The sequence below is a fragment of the Mercenaria mercenaria genome, chromosome 8 (genome assembly GCF_021730395.1).
Source record: "Mercenaria mercenaria strain notata chromosome 8, MADL_Memer_1, whole genome shotgun sequence".
NCBI lineage: Eukaryota > Metazoa > Mollusca > Bivalvia > Venerida > Veneridae > Mercenaria > Mercenaria mercenaria.
In genome coordinates this window covers 39,984,155-40,001,588 of record NC_069368.1, presented here as the reverse complement: position 1 = coordinate 40,001,588, position 17,434 = coordinate 39,984,155, and the positions used below count along the sequence as shown (strand labels likewise).

The 17,434-nt window shown below is 35.7% G+C and overlaps 1 protein-coding gene across 1 annotated transcript in view; it reads right to left on the bottom strand.

The window, feature by feature from the left end:
• LOC128559016 (uncharacterized) overlaps positions 1–12,814 on the bottom strand; it is a 49,140-nt gene extending 36,326 nt beyond the window's left edge. The window contains exons 1-2 of the mRNA XM_053549753.1: positions 12,481–12,814; positions 11,293–11,334 (exon numbers count right to left, since the gene is read on the bottom strand). Of these exons, the coding sequence (XP_053405728.1) occupies positions 11,293–11,334; positions 12,481–12,551 (113 nt within the window). The 5' untranslated portion in view covers positions 12,552–12,814. The remainder of the gene's footprint in view (positions 1–11,292; positions 11,335–12,480) is intronic.
• Positions 12,815–17,434: the final 4,620 nt, after the last annotated feature.

Sequence of the window (17,434 nt, the reverse complement as noted above, 5' to 3'; positions counted from 1 at the left end):
CCTCTAGAGAGGTCACAAGGTTTTTCTATTTTTAGATCTACTGACCTAGTTTTTGACCCCACGTGACCCAGTTTCGAACTTGACCTAGACATCATCAAGATGAACATTCTGACTTATTTTCATGAAGATCCATTGAGAAATATGGCCTCTAGAGAGGTCACAAGGTTTTTCTATTTTTAAATCTACTGACCTAGTTTTTGACGGCACGTGACCCAGTTTCGAACTTGACCTAGATATCATCAAGATGAACATTCTGACCAACTTTCATAAAGATCCCATGCAAAATGTGACCTCTAGAGTGGTCACAAGCAAAAGTTTACGGACGGACGCACGGACGGACGATGGACGACGCGTGATCACAAAAGCTCACCTTGTCACTTTGTGACAGGTGAGCTAAAAATGCAAGGCCCTAGTTTTGTTTTCGTAAATAATTAGTGAAAATGATTTTATAAGGTCGAAATTTAAGATGAAAGTGCACAGCCGCATGCGTCAAGCAAGCCGAAATTTTGAGTTATTACTCGCAATGAACCATTGGTATTCACATTTATGTTTATATTACTGAATAATGTGTGATTAGACAGGGAAAAAAAACAGATTCATAGTCAGTCACTGTATGTATCGCAAAAACTTCAGAGCAACGGGGGAGTGATAAAAATAGTGAAAAAGAACCAGAAACTGAAGTCCCTAAAATCCTACATACAAAGGCAAATAAGAGCCTCATACTGGTCATACATGGAAAACGTCATCTTTAGCCATGATTCCCAACCTGGTAGAAATAAGAAATTCTATAGCTACATCAAACATAACAAAAAATAAAATGTCGGCATAGCCCCACTCAAATCAGATGGTTTCACCCATACTGATCCAGTCACTAAAGCAAACATCCTTAATAAGCAATTTGAATCAGTTTTCTCCCCACCTAAGCCCCTAAGCCTTAAACATTTGTGCTCCAAACTGTTAACATCCCCTTCCTCCCTAATGGACCAAATAAATGCAACTCCAGAAGGTGTTGACAAACTCCTTCTTGGCCTATCCCCACATAAAGCGTCGGGGCCAGATGAATTATCCCCCCGTGTTCTCAAGGAACTTCATCAAGAAATCGCCCCCGTCCTTTGCCACATCTTCAATTTATCCCTAAATACAGGCATTGTCCCTCAAGACTGGAAAAAGGCAACAGTTGCACCAGTCTTTAAAAAAGGTCTCAAATCAAAACCCAGCAACTATCGACCAAACTCTCTGACCTGTATTGCATCCAAACTCCTTGAGCACATCGTGGTTTCAAATCTTATGTCCTTCTTTGACAAACACAATATTATCAGCCAGTTCCAGCATGGTTTTAGGTCGGGTCATCAGGGTTCGACACTAACGGTGTCCCGGGGGCCCGAGGATCCTAAATTTTGAGGTGGAACACCAACTTCTAAAAGCTGGGATTCTGGCTGGATACCTATTTTTTTGTCAATGATATCCAAAAAGTAAAAGATAAATACCTGTTTGAAAAATATTTTAACCCTTTCCCACATCGATACGTTTATCACCATATCTATCGATTACCAAACAGAAACGTATTGACCCGTGTCTACCGGTTACCCGATAGAAACGTATAATAACGGCCATTTGAACAGAATCGTTTCATCCCGTGTCTCATAATCAATCGCTTTATTTTCGTTCTTTTCCTAAAGAAACAAAGTCCGGATGTTTACTAACTCAAAATATGGGATTTCGTCATCATTATTTACGTACAAGATCATGTGGTTACTATTTAAATATATCGAGTACTTTGCAAAGAAAGACAGGGTTTTTTTTCCTACATGTGCACGACGCTACGTCATGGAAAATTACTGAGAAAACTGCTTGCAACTGGCCGGTTCGCGGGACTTTCCTCGTTCTAAAAATAATAACCATTTAACATCTTAGTATTTTTGAATCTGTTAGGTCGTGAAGGTCACGCGTGATACATGCAGATTTTCCCTGAACAACAATTTGTGTTTACGATGGCTTGGAATTTATGGCCTTACATAACGGGAAGTGTTAATCAAAACAGAAGGACCGCGGCTTCCAAATATTTTATGACACCCCAAGAGTTAATTGCAGCGGAAGCCACCCGTGATGTACCGACGTTTGATCATCAAAATATTCTTTAATATTATCTAAAAATATTTTAATTTTTAACACAAGAATACTGTCTCGATCTCAGCGATCTTTCTGCACTTTCAGAAATTTTACGATTCGTTATTTTTGTAGTGTAGTGTTATTCAGTTTGATGGTTGTTTTTTTTTTATATAAATACTTACCGAGTCCGATTCGGAAGGTAAGTCTGTTAACTATATAAATCAAGCTTTCAAACATCAAAATGACATTGTATATGAATTTCAATGTGAAAGTAATCCAAAACAGAATTTTATGCCTAAAAATATAATTCCCTTACTTTAACACTTTATATCTTCAAACCTCAAAGAGAAACTACAATAAATTTTGTATCATCGGAAATATAAATGCCAGGTAATATTAAAATTTTATATTTTAAAATATATGAAGAGAAGTCAAGAAATTCAAGAATTTTTTTTGATATTATAATTTTTAGTGGTTGTTACAACAGACTTGACAATGATTATATCTATAAGATACAAGTGTCTCCAAAGTCGAGACCTTGTCTTGACATTGGCAAACATTTAAATTGATATCAGTTTGGATACATTCTTCTGTAGTAGTTAAGGTGTCAGCCACTCAGTACAGAGGTTGGGGGTTCGAATCCCACTGGGGTACGACCGTAACTTCTCATAAGACATCTGTTGTGATTGTTTTTATATATCATATGATGAGGGATCCCAAAGCCTGAGGAGGACCCCCAGATTTAAAAAGTAGGGATTCCTTTGGGAACCTTGTTCAAATAAGTTAGTGTCTAACCCTGGTCATAGTTGCGAAACTCAGCTTATTAATTTACCCAGGAACTTTATAGTAATTTAGAACAAGGCCAACAAACTGACGTCATGGTAATGGATTTTTCTAAGGCATTTGACAAAGTCAACCATTTGAGGCTAACTTACAAGTTACAATCCCTAGGTGTTAGTCCCCAAATAACTAATTGGGTTAAATCCTTCCTCTCTAATCGTACCCAGAAGGTCGCAGTTGAAGGTCACCTGTCCAGCGAACTTCCGGTCCTGTCTGGAGTTCCACAGGGGTCTGTCCTTGGGCCTTGCCTTTTCCTTGTATACATTAACGACCTGCCTGACTCAGTCAAATGTAAAACCCGTATGTTTGCAGATGACACCATCGTTTACCTCACTGTCAAATCAAATAATGATAGCATAGCCCTTCAAGAAGATCTCCATAAATTAGAAACATGGGAAAGAGTCTGGCAAATGGAATTTAACCCCGACAAATGTGAAGTCCTTAAGAGTAAGTAGGAAGAGAAATCCCTTTATATATCCCTACAGGTTACACAATACAGAGTTAAAGTCCACCTCATCAGCTAAATACCTAGGAATAACTATCTCCAATGATTTGAACTGGTCACAACACATAGAAAACATAACTTCTAAGGCAACCTCTTCCCTTCGATTTATTCAGAGAAATGTCAAGACAGATAACATAAAGGTCAAAGAAGCTGCATACACCACCTATGTCCGCCCCCAGCTGGAATACTGTTCAACTGTGTGGCATCCCTGGCAGAAAACCCTCACCCATAAACTTGAACGAGTCCAAAGGTCAGCAGCTAGGTATGTTATGAATGATTACAACTATACAAGCAGTGTAACTGAAATGTTGAAATCCTTAGAATGGAAAACTCTCCAGTACCGTAGGTTAAACTGTTCATTACTTTTGTTTTACAAAGTAAGGACCCAGACCGTTGCTATTGACCAAGGTTACTTGTCCCCCATTAGAAATCTGAACTACTTGATCCCTTATTCCAGCACTCAATACTTTGCTAACTCTTATTTCCCTAGAACCATCCATCTCTGGAACTCCCTCCCCACATCAGTCAAAGCTAGCCCCAGCCTCAGTATCTTTACAGAGAGGCCGGCGGCGGTCACTATGTAATTCTTCCATTCTGTCCTATTTTAACTGTAGCATACTGTCCTTTTATCTTTTACTTTTAATACTGTAATATACTAAATTTCTTTAACAACTGTTTCTCTGACAGCGCCGACCAGTCATAATCGGAAATCGATTGTTGGTTGTAACGATGTAGATGTAGATGTAGTGGCAGACGATCTAATCTAGCAAATTTCACAGCATATACCTTTTATGTCGCATTCTACAATGTACTTTCGTTTTCGCATGTCCAAAACACTAGCAAAATATAACTTTCCGACTCGACCTGTCGTCTAAATCTTACTGGCAAGGAAGAACAATGGGTTTAATCAGCAATATAGGTACAAAGTCATTGATTACATGTAGATTTGACGTACTGCCTATCCTCTTAACGTAAATCAGTGGTGAAATGATATGATTGACAAAATAAAGTTGCGCACTGATAGTTCAATAAAACTTGTTGCTTATTAATTATCACCTGAAATCTGTCTCTGAAAATGCAAGCTAACATTTCATGAGGGTAACAGAATAAGAATGTTTGAAAGTATGAATCATCAGTGTCATCTTTAAACAAAAGAAAGGAAAGCACTTTCACAACATGCCATGGTAGGCATTATAAAGAATACTACAAAATATCTATCCCATATCTGAGATATGAAAGATTCTCAAATTCAATGAGAAAATAGTATGTAAAATGACGCCGGCAAGCATTCTTGGACGAATGCCCTTTCAATGCCAAACCGCGCGTTAAAAGTGCCCCTTTTCAAGGGAAGCACCATGCCCCTTTAAGAGTCTGCAGGAAACACTAGTCATAGATCAAAGTTTATTGCTAGGGGACCGAGAAGTGAGCAAAAGTGTGTGATCAGTATTAACTACAGCAGTTTTAGACTACATAAGAGACACGGGGAGATTTCAGTACTTTGTTATACACGATCCACACCACACAATTGTTTTTAATGAACTATGAGTACAAGTGTTTTAAGTACAGAAGAGTACCGTACAATGACGAAAATTAGTCAACACAGCACAGGAAGTTATAATAGGCAGCAGTATAATGCCAATGACGAAACAACAACAAAGTGTCTGCAGCAATGAAAATTTCATCTGAAGTTGCTTCAACTTTTTTGGTCATTCGAGTGTTTAACACATGTGGGGATATTGCCCATCTGAAAAAAATATCTCAATATTTCCTAGGATCGCGTCAAATAGACTAAGTCATGTCAAACCTTGAAATATTTTGTGAGAAATTATCAGAGTTATCCTGATATAGACCGGACAGGAAATGTGACGGACGGAAGGACGCTGCCTATTTCTATGTCCCACTAGTCTCATGTAAGTAATATGCCATGACTAAATAAACTTGAAACTATTCGAAAAAAAATTATGCGAGGCCCCTAGTTCTATAAATAAACGTCGGACTTCAATATTTTACGATTTTGACATTTCACATTGTCCGACGTTTTATCGAAAGTATGAATTTCCCGGTAGAGCTTTCCGCAAAAGTTCTTGCGGAAGGTTTTACAAGTTCACGGTAGAAGTGACTTGAAAGCGATAGCTAAATACCAACAACGGACAAAGAAACCTAATTTACACATCCATTGAACATACTGTCTTACTGAAGTTATTGAAGATCAGTCCGCACTTTGAAAATGAAATTTACATCCATTCACTTTCACAACACAACATGAACTGTCAACTCTTCTTTATTATAAAGATTAATTTTAGAAGAAAAAATATTCTCACGGTCGGATATGAAAAAAAATGCTGCCCGTTACTAATGTATTGTCTATGTAGTATGCATATGTTTATAGTCGATGGGTGTAATCAGCATTTATTGGTTGTAATTTTATTAAAAGTTACTTAAATTAGTTGTAAAGTCCTATCAAAGCAGTTTAAAAGGCTAGTCCACATGCGTTCGGCGGTACCCATGCGTTAAATAATGGCCGCAGATGTTTACAAGTGTCGTAAGCTAAACGTATTTGTTTTCGTCTAAGCATGTATAATTGATTCTATATATTTATTCGGTGTTGTATTGTTCGTGATATTTCAATAAATTACGCTACAAGTTTCTGTGAAATGGGCCGGGGAAGTGATTTGTGGTGCAGTTTTAGTTACGGTAAACCAATGTTTCACGTGTTTGAGAGTTTTCCTACATTACACTTCAATAAAATAAAGTCGTAATCTGTGTGCTATGCAAATGGCTGACATTCGATTAAACTTGACACAGGGACATGTTTAACGTCCAAATATTAAAAGGCGCCCTGTGCAAGTTTAATGTTATTGAACTAGCGAGGCCCCGAGGGACAAAAACGGACCTTTTTTAAAATTTAAAATAAATAAGATCCAGGCAGATGCTTCGCAAATAATAATTTTTGATCAAACGATTTGCAGTGCATTAAGTCAATTGCATACCTATAGCTTTGATAAAATCACGTGTCTGTTATTTTCACATCCTTCTATTGATCGTAGAAATGTTTGTTGTGACCGGCCATGTTGGATAAGGTGATATGAGATGCATTTTCATTGGTGCTCTTGCTTAGGATAAAATCTGATCATCCGCACCGTTACCGTAAAGACCCTTTTTTGTTGTTGTTGTTAGCTCACATGTCACAAAGTGACAATGTGAACTTTTGTGATCACGCAGCGTCCGTCGTCCGTCCGTGCGTACGTGCGTCCGTGCGTGCGTAAACTTTCGCTTGTGACCACTCTAGAGGTCACATTTTTCATGGGATCTTTATGAAAGTTGGTCAGAATGTTTATCTTGATGATATCTAGGTCAAGGTCGAAACTGGGTCAACTGCGATCAAAAACTAGGTCAGTAGGTCTAAAAATAGAAAAACCTTGTGACCTCTCTAGAGGCCATACTTTTCAATGGATCTTCATGAAAGTTATTCAGAATGTTCACCTTGATGATATCTAGGTCAAGTTCGAAACTGGGTTAGGTTCCGTCAAAAACTAGGTCAGTAGGTCAAATAATAAAAAAAACCTTGTGACCTCTCTAGAGGCCATACTTTTCATGGGATCTGTATGAACATTGGTCAGAATGTTCATCTTGATGATATCTAGATCAGTTTCGAAACTGGGTCAACTGCGGTCAAAAACTAGGTCAGTAGGTTTAAAAATAGAAAAACCTTGTGACCTCTCTAGAGGCCATACTTGTGAATGGATCTTCATGAAAATTGGTCAGAATATTCATCTTGATGATATCTAGGTCAAGTTCGAAACTGGGTCACATGCCATCAATAACTAGGTCAGTAGGTCAAATAACAAAAAAAACCTTGTGACCTCTCTAGAGGCCATATTTTTCATGGCATCTGTATGAAGATTAATCAGATTTTTACCTTGATGATGTCTAGGTCAAGTTCGAAACTGGTTCAACTGCGGTCAAAAACTAGGTCAGTAGGTCTAAAAATAGAAAAACCTTGTGACCTCTCTAGAGGCCATACTTTTCAATGGATCTTTATGAAAGTAAGTCAGAATGTTCACCTTGATGATATCTAGGTCTTGTTCGAAACTTGGTTACGTGTTTTTAATAACTAGGTCAGTAGGTCAAATAACAAAAAAAGCCTTGTGATCTCTCTAGAGGCCATATTTTTCATGGGATCTATATGAAAATTGGTCTGAATGTTCATCTTGATGACATCTAGGTCAAGTTCGAAACTGGGTCAACTGCAGTCAAAAACTATGTCAGTGGGTCTAAAAATAGAAAAACCTTGTGACCTCTCTAGAGGCCATACTTTTGAATGGATCTTCATGAAAATTGGTCAGAATGTTCACCTTGATGATATCTAGGTCAGTTTCGAAACTGGGTCACATGCCGTCAATAACTAGGTCAGTAGGTCAAATAATAAAAAATCTTGTGACCTCTCTAGAGGCCATATGTTTCGGCGAATCTTCATGAAAATTGGTTAGAATTTTTATCTTGATGATATCTAGGTCAGATTCAACACTGGGTCACATGAGCTCAAAAACTAGGTCACAGTGTTAAATAATAGAAAAAAACGACATCATACTCGGTTTAAAACAGGGTCATGTGGGGACAGGTGAGCGATTCAGGACCATCATGGTCCTCTTGTTTTTTTATCTTCTAGTGAGAGGACACTTTGAAACAGACAATACTGATAAAGAATAAGTCCCAATGCGTGGCTCTAGCTGGCTTCCTGAAGGTCCAAAGTGATAACTATGTCACGAGTTGGACGTTTATTAAAAATAGCTAAGGCCTTAAAAAATCTTTGTTTCCGGTAACATGCTCAAAAAAAAAAAAAAATAGGGAACTGTAGGTAGGTCGGAATTTTTGGGGGGAAATTTTTTGTATTCAGTGAGACTTTTCACTGAAAATCACCACTTTGTCACAAATACCTTTATTCAAAGACTTTAAAATCTCAACATCTTGAATGGTTTTGAAATTGTGCTCTGGACACAAAATACAGAGGACAGATTTGAACTCAAATTGTGACCTTGACTTTTGGCCTACAGACCAAGTTCATGCGCTATGCATGCCATATCATCGCTACCTACCTACATGTATATGCCAAAATACAGAGTTTGAAGTCAATACCTTGAATGACTACCATGTAATGTTCTGCACACAAAATATTACTGACAGATTTCACCTTGCTGTGACCTTGTCCTCTGACCTACAGACCTGGTTCATGCAAACTGTACATCATCTCATTGCAACCAAAATTAAAGTCAATACCTTGAATGGTTATTAAGTTATACTCTGAACACGAAATAAGACGGACAGATTTGACGAATATGACGATCCTAAAGGCGCTCAGACGCAAGCCATAACATAAAACGTCCATCTTTTTTCTCAAAAAAAAACGGGCGTATTATAAAATCAGATTATTATGAAACACTAGAATTTCATAAAAATCATGAAAGTAAACAGATTTTCTTACACATGTATGATCATTGACAACACATCAAATTATTTCGTGTCGTAATAATGAAGATATTGTAAAATACATTCATTTATTTTTTGTAATACACTTACAAATTTGCTCATCATTCCAAAGGCGTAAAGTTGAATATTCCATTGGTTTAAGGTATCCCAAATCAAACTTTAAATGGTCTAAGTACCATATCAAAATTCAATATATTATTACAGAAAGGTTATAAGTAATTTCATATTGTATCACTTTTGTAGAATAACAACACCTTACCATTTACACCATTCATGTACTCGTACTCATTGTTATTGCTCTCTGGTGTGCAACTAATTCCGTAATAATACAGGGGTGTATTAATTAATAAGTTAATGCAGCTGTACAGAGTCACTATAACTCTTAAAGGACACCCATGCTGTATAAGATAACCTTGCAGACATAGCACCCAATGCACTATTTCGAGAGCCCAAGACAATCACAGGCCTTAATCAGCATAAATCTTTTTCCAAGTCCGTGACCGAACAGTATTCTACGATAATAGATGTTCACTGCTGCAATCATCCTGAGGAACAAGTTTATTCAGGCTGCTGTCTACCTAACAACCCTAAAAGAATTCTAATCAGTCTTGGTCAGTCAACTCACCTACCAGACTCCGTGGTGTTTTTACCAATTTCTAAATCCTGTATATAGAGGAACTTATACCTAGAAGCTAGTTAATCCTGGTTGCTGTGCATGTGTACATTAGTTTTATCAACTTGCGAATATACTCTCGACAGAGTGAGACAATTGCTTGAGATGATTATGATCTTTTCCGACAAGTTCCCAAGTGGTAGGGCACACTTCTACGCATCAGAAGTGAGTCTAGGTCTTATAGGGCGAGAACTTCAATTTCGTGTTTATAACACCTGGTCGACAACGCAGTAGTTAACATTTCTATCATTTCTTCTGATGAAAGCAATGCCTCCATATGTTGACAAGTAGAGCAGACGCCCAGTGGTAAATCTTTCTGACTAAGAAACCAGTGATCGTGAGCTCGAGTCCTGGTTCCTCCCGCTACGCTAAATATTAGTAACATTTGAATAATAGTTCCGAGTATGGGTGCTTTACACCTGGCACACCAAAGCATCTTCTGGATATTTCACTATCATTTGCTTTTTTCAGCTGTCATCAGGTGGATTCACTTATACTTGATTACCGGTGGCGACAATATATAAGCTTACAAACAAAAAATGTTAACAAGTTATAAGATAAGGAAGTGAATGGGTCATAGACTTAAACATTTCTAAAAGACAGGCACTTCATATCGGGAGAACTCTAGGGCCGTATCTTAGAACCATTCTCCAATGTAAACTGTTAAAAAGTTCTATGATTTGACCTAGTAACCTAGTTTTTCCTGAAAAAAAAAACATCTTATTTTCAAAGATTTAGTTAGCCAAGTTTCTCTCTTATTTGACTTAGCGACCTAATTCAATACCTTAGACCCGACCTATATGTCACAGAGACAATCATTCTAACAGAGTTTAATGAACATTAAGTAAAAATATGGCAACCAGAGTGTTAACAAGGTATCCTGCAATTTGAACTTACAGACATTGAGACAAATATTCTGACAAATGTTTATGACGACCAAGAAGAAAATGTGGCTTACAGAGCGTTAATGGTGCATTTCTTAACTTTTATGAAAATCAGGCAGAAGATATGGCCTCTTGAGTGTAAAAACGGGTTTTCTATTATTTGACCTAGTGACCTAGTTTTTCACATTTGATAACTCAATTTCAAACCTGACCGTAACTTCAAAGAGATAAAATTTCTGACAAATATTCATGAAGATCAGGAAGAAAATGTGGCCTCAAGAATGTTAACAACCCTTTACTTTGATTTGATCTAGTGACCTAGGTTTTAATCTCAGATAACCCAGTTTCGAAAATGACCTACCTTTTATATTAGTCAAATTTTCTTATGAATTATTATGAAGAGAAAGCAGGAAATGTGAGTGAAAAAAAAAGTACTGATTATTTTTGTTAAAATCATCACATCAAGAGACCAAGTTTTTTACTTCAGGTGACCAAGTTTCGAACCGTTCCAAAATATTATCAAAGGAAACATTCTGACAAATTTCATTAAAATTGGCCAAAATTCTGTTTTAGACATCGCACAATGGTCGACGGACACAGAGTGATCACAATGGCTCATCTGGTGCTCTGTTGAGCTGAAAAGCGACGGATTATTTCCGTATCACAAATAATGAACGTATTAAGTTTGGTAACTGTTTATCGAACGGTGTCTCTATCTGCCTCTGATAAGTATGCATCGTGCTGAAAGTGTATAAAAATACAAAAAGAGAAGATGTCAGAAAAAAACACTGTACCTTAATTTCTTCTGTGAACGATTACCTTTGAAACTCCCGGTCCTGAAAAATAAGAGACAAAAATGTAAACAGCGTTAAGGTTTTCAACATATTGCAAATTACGACCGAGAGTAAAAAGGGTCTATTTTTCTTTTGGTGTCAAAATCCATGTCATAAGATGTCACATATATAAGAGTATAATTCATACACTTCACACAATTCCATTTGCATACCTCAGTTATATATCTAAAACTCTGCGAAACATTCGTCGACTGACTGGGTCAGTTTTTGGATGATGAATTTCTGTATGAAAATTCTGACTTGGAAAGTATGCATTTAAGTATATATCAGTTTGTAGTTTTGGAATTGTGAATAAAGGGACAAATAACAATAATTGGCAAGACTTTTCGTGCAATATAAGTTCTTTCCTAATTTTTATGTGTGCATCTTTTCCGAATTTGTTGTTGGTATCTCAAACTTAAGAAAAAGTAAATATGAAACGTCTACGAGGACTGAATACGGTACATGTGTTTTAACCAATAAATCTCCATAATGGAGGACATTTGGCAAAGCTGACAACGAGATCCCGTAAAGAAAATAAAACTCGAAGATCGTTGCAAAATCTGTGAATTTCCCAAGGACCACAGTTTTTAGTTCACAAATGATTTATGTCTTTTAATTCCTTTCATTACTTCATCTCAAATCAAAGTTGGAGTTCAAAATGAGAAGAAACAGAGTTTAGTACGTTTAGTGCTAATACGTATACTATAGACAGTTTCCGAGGCGCATTTTATTATTTTATTTAACTGGTTTAACGAATTCAATGTAAATAAAACACTCGTGTAATTTTTTTTTTATTATGAATTGATAGCTTTTTCGGCTGAAACATCAAAATTTCTTCTTTCTTTACCTATTATAGACAAAGTAAATTGGATCAATGGCTTACAACGCCGTCCTACTCAGTGTGTTAAATGGCTCTATTTCACTTCTGTGTCGCCAATTTGAAACTGATACGAGATGCGAAAGCACCCTTCTGTTTGTGACGGTTGTACTTTAAATTCCAGTACGTAATTCAAAACGCGAGACTGTCAACTCCACCTGACTACACTTAATTCTCTTTTTATTTTTTTTTATTTTGGACAAACCATCTTTCGGATCTAAAAAGGAGATGTTATATTGTCCAGGTGACCTTAAATTAAACAAGCTTACCTTAAGAAATCGAGCTTCTTTTTATGCATCTGCACGGGATATCGTGTATTGTTCACGTGCTGTACAGACATCCCCGACAGCTGAAGATTAATTCCTATGTTTCCGCAATAATAACTGAATCCTATAGTTTACACACTTGATTTTACACATTTACATGTACTAATAATAATGATTTAATTCCAGTGGATTGTTTTACATTGCGAACAAAATGTCTAACTAAATGTTAATCTCAATGTTTTAATACGAAACAGCGACGAATTATTTGAACCATTTTAAATCGAATATTAAATTCCATTTTAAGTGACACTAAAAATTTAAACTAATAGTTTCTCTACAAATACCAGCTACTTATAAATCACAGAAAATCAGTCGGTAATATTTACTGATTATTGAAAAAATATCAGAACAAAAGTAAGGTGTCGGGTTACATGTATATATGCACACGGTGATCGATTTAAGCGGAAGCACGACTTTAAACTTAGCCGTCTTGAAATCTATTTTGTCTCTAAGAGAACGGAAAGCTGTTTAGTTTAAATTAAACTCTGTTTTTGAAAACACGCAGAAACGTAGCAAGAACGAGGTGCGGATGGAGGAGGTGCAAAATTGAAAATACTAATAGATACAGAATTATTCATACACAAAATGATACGTTTACCCACTACTGGCGGCGGACCATTTTTCTTTTGAAATATTCTAAATTTCATTAAGCCTGTTTCCGACTTTTAAGCAATGCAATAATGCTTGTAATTATTTTCTGATTTTTTTAAACTTATTAATCGAAATCTATGATCATTATTACCAAATGTTACCACTGTTTTTTCTTATGTATATCGCGTTTATTTCTTGTGTTAAAATTAAGGACAAACAAAACAAAAAACTTTGCGTATATTTTGTTGTTATTTTGATATGTTATACATGGAAACGAACGAGCTGAATGCGAGTATTAACCTTGATTACATATCAACTTTTGATCAGTAGCAATAAACGGTAGTAAATCTAATACATTTGATATTATTTGTGTTTTAAGAAAGTTTAAGCCGTTAGAAAAACATCACTGTTTACAAAAAACATGGACACTCGGCGTCGGCCCACCCGGTCTTTGTCTTATCAGTTCTAAAAATAGAAAATACAATGGATTTGTTTACAAACACGATCACTCCTATACTCTTACGGTAAAATTTTATACTAGTACGATAGCGATTTTTATTGGCCCGCGACCCTGGACTTAAAAAGTTAGCCAGCCGTGACAAGTGTCCACCACTTCTTACACTATAATATATTTTTGCACTTACATATTTGATTCTTATGCATCATGATGGTGTGTTGAATAGTTACTTCTATCATCGTTTTCCTAATTTATTTTTTTTTTCTACAGCGCCATTTTGTACATGTATACAATGTGGCTTAGTCAATTAATTTTATAGATAATTCAATAGATAAAACTGATACTGCTCAAAAGAATTCATTGTATTGATTAATAAATAATAAAATGAGCATCTTTTTTTTTCTTTTTGCTACATATTTATACAGCTAACATTCTCATAGAATTAGCTCTAAACTACTGATGAATCATAAATCATATGACAGAATAAAGTCATCACGACGGTTTTCCTAAATTATTTTGTTAAAGAAATGAAAAAGACGGTCTTGTAAACGATATTCTCCTGAAAAGGGTCATAACTGCGGACCAGAATAATCAAACAGATTGATAATTGTAACAGTAGAGAAAACGTAAAATTTAATTTATCATTTTAAATCTTTATATTCATTTATTTAATTAATTAATTAATTATTTATTACTACTACTAATAAAAACTACTAATAAAAATAATATACTACTACTACTACATATAATAATAATAATAATATTGATAATAATGATGATGATGATGATTATTATCATTATTATTATAAGATCTATTATTATTACTATTTATCTTTATAGACAGGTTTTCAAAATGATGTTTATTTCCAGATATTCGTGAAATATGTCCTTTACAAAGTACAATGATAAATAAAAGATAAGATAAGATAAGAAATTGTTTATTATAGTGACATGTGCATTAATAATAAAATTATAACAATAATTATAAATACAAAAGAGCACCCGGCCCAATGGACCTATAAGTCACCTTAATTCATTAAGCATTAAAATGTAATTGATAATATATAAATAGATATGGCAGACATTCATTGTAATCAAACAAAGGACGAACCAACAGGTGTGATAAAAAAACATGAACAATAATACAATAATGTAAATAATATATAAAGTAATATGTATAAATATTCCATCTTAAGTGTATGAGATTTATAGTACAAGTAAGGGAAAAGGAAGCATGACGTATATTAGACAAACAGTTGTTAACGGTTTAATATCGACATATTCAATAATCTTAGAATATAATACTATCACTATTACATGATTTTAGATTTAAGAATATGCAATACTTCTTCTGTGGAGATAAGATTTCATGATAAATTCTGCTGATTTTCTCGGGTGTGAATTAATAAGGAATTTTTTTTTCTATTATCGAGAGATTATGGAAATCATCACTGGTTAAAATATCTCCATATAGAGTTTCTTACATCACAGTACAAGTCACAGTCTAGCAAAAAATACGTTTCGCTCTCCGGTACATTCTGTGTGCAAAACCTACAAAGTCTCTGTTCTGGCGTTTCACCCACATATCGACCAGTTTCTATACGTAAAGGCAATATACCACATCGAAATTAACACAGCATCAAACGTCCGTACTTTTTTAAGTTGATGCTTAGATAGTCTTCACATTTGAAATTGTGTTTGAATGTTCTGTAAATCCGTAGCTTCCGGACATTTTGAATTTCCTGTAACCATATTTCCGCATAATTGTCTCGTATTAATTTTTTTGCTTCTTTGGGGTCAATAATTGTTTTGGATTCAAATATTTGAGACATTCCGATATCGTTCATAATACACTCTATATCTTTACTCCAGTTATTACTACACTGATTGCAATCAAAGAGAAATACCTTTTTTGTAAGTCTGTTGTCATCCATAGTATTTAGACGGTTCCAGTACCTGTATAAACTTGGAACCCAGCCCGTATCCCGATATAGCGCTAAGACTGGAGTAAATCTATGAACACCAAAGTAATATCGAAGCGCACTATTCTGTACATTGTCAATACTCTGAAATGGCTTGAAGCCCGACGTGGAGGCACCGTATTCGAGAATTGGGACTACACAGGATGTATACAGTTTTTCAAAGGCTCTGAATCCAAAGTCCTTAAGGTGAAGTATTTTGGTGATAATACTACCTAGAGCTCGTCAAGCGCCCTTTGCTAGTGTTTCGCAGTTTTGTGTGAAATTGTCCTTTTCTTGGAACACTACTCCTAAGTATGTTGTTCAACTGTTTCTAGTGCATTGTCTCCTATCTTAAATATGTATTCACTGCAATTTGAACGTCCCCTGCCGAAATGAATACATTTTGATTTGTTTGCATTTATAAGGACTCGCCATCGTTTGCACCAGCTATGCAGCACGTCCAACACCTTCCAAGTGTAGGTTTGTCTCTGACTACGAAATGAGTACAATGTCATCAGCATAAAGTAATATCGAGACTTTAACATAACCCATTGATATTCTAAGGTCAAGGTCATTAACTTCTTGCACGAGATCATTTGCGAAGACCGAAAATAATGTCGGCGATAAATTGCAGCTCTGTTTTAAGCCGGTGGAACAATCAAACCAGTCTGTGACATGTACACGCCGAAGAGGTGGGCATAAATGTTTTTTTGAACAGATTGATATGCTTTACCGTCAATGATTAAGTAACAGTTTGTACAGCAACAAAATCTAAACATTTTTTTCAGGTCTAAAAATGATGTAAATGCAGTTGTGTTGTTTCTAATTATGCTATTAAGAGTGAATATGTGATCTTCGCAAGACCTTTTAGCTCTGCATCCGTTTTGTTCATCTGCTAGGATATCGTTAGTTTCAAGATAACTGGACACTCTCTTGTTGATAAATGAACTGTAGAGTTTACTTATACAAAAACTAATAAGCTTATTCCCCTGTAGTGTAGCGGCACACGTTTATCTGAGTTTGAGTCTTTCACTATTGGGCAGATAATACCGGTAGCTTTCCTCTAAACAGAAGGTATAATACCACAATCAAACATCAGGTGAAATAGTTCCTGTAATACTGCAATAACTGGTGGGAATTTCAGCAGTTCATAGGGTATTTTGTCATAACCGCTTGATTTTCATAATTATATGGGTAATTTCCTCCAATGTAATGTTACAGTTTAATTGTGCATTTGTAATGTACATTTGTAGTTCAAGTAGGTGTTTATGCAACTTATAACGATCGTTATGTATATTATCGAAATCGTTATCGTCTGCACTATTGTACAATTTGGAAAAATCCGTCTTCCACCGCTCGGACACGGCATCCGCTTCCCTGGTTACATTGCCACTGTCTATATAGATTTGTCTCTTTTGGGTCCTAGATCTTTAATTTTATTCCAGAATTCTGTCGGGTTTGAAGGCGACATTTTCTTGATATCGATTGATTGCGAGTATCTATAGGCACGCTCTGTTTGTCGCAAAAGTTTATCAAAGTTATTTCTGGTAGAAATGTATTCCGTACGTAACCTAGTTTTAATTCTGTTGTTCTTATCGCACTTCAAGAAATTCTTTTCTTTCACCCTCATGATATTCCATAATGAATGTAAATCCTCATTCCAGTATGGTTTTCCAACTTTACGTCTTGTATGAGTTCTTGACTGGGCACTGTACTTGGGTATTTTCTCATTCATTTCATTATATATCGTATCGCACAGGTTACTGTATATAGAGTCTATTTCTGTTTGGGTTTTTCTGCACCTTTCTATTCTACTGATTATATTAAGCATAGCTGCTTTCGATAATTTACTTTCCATAAAGTCCGACGGAATACGTCTTGGCTGCCA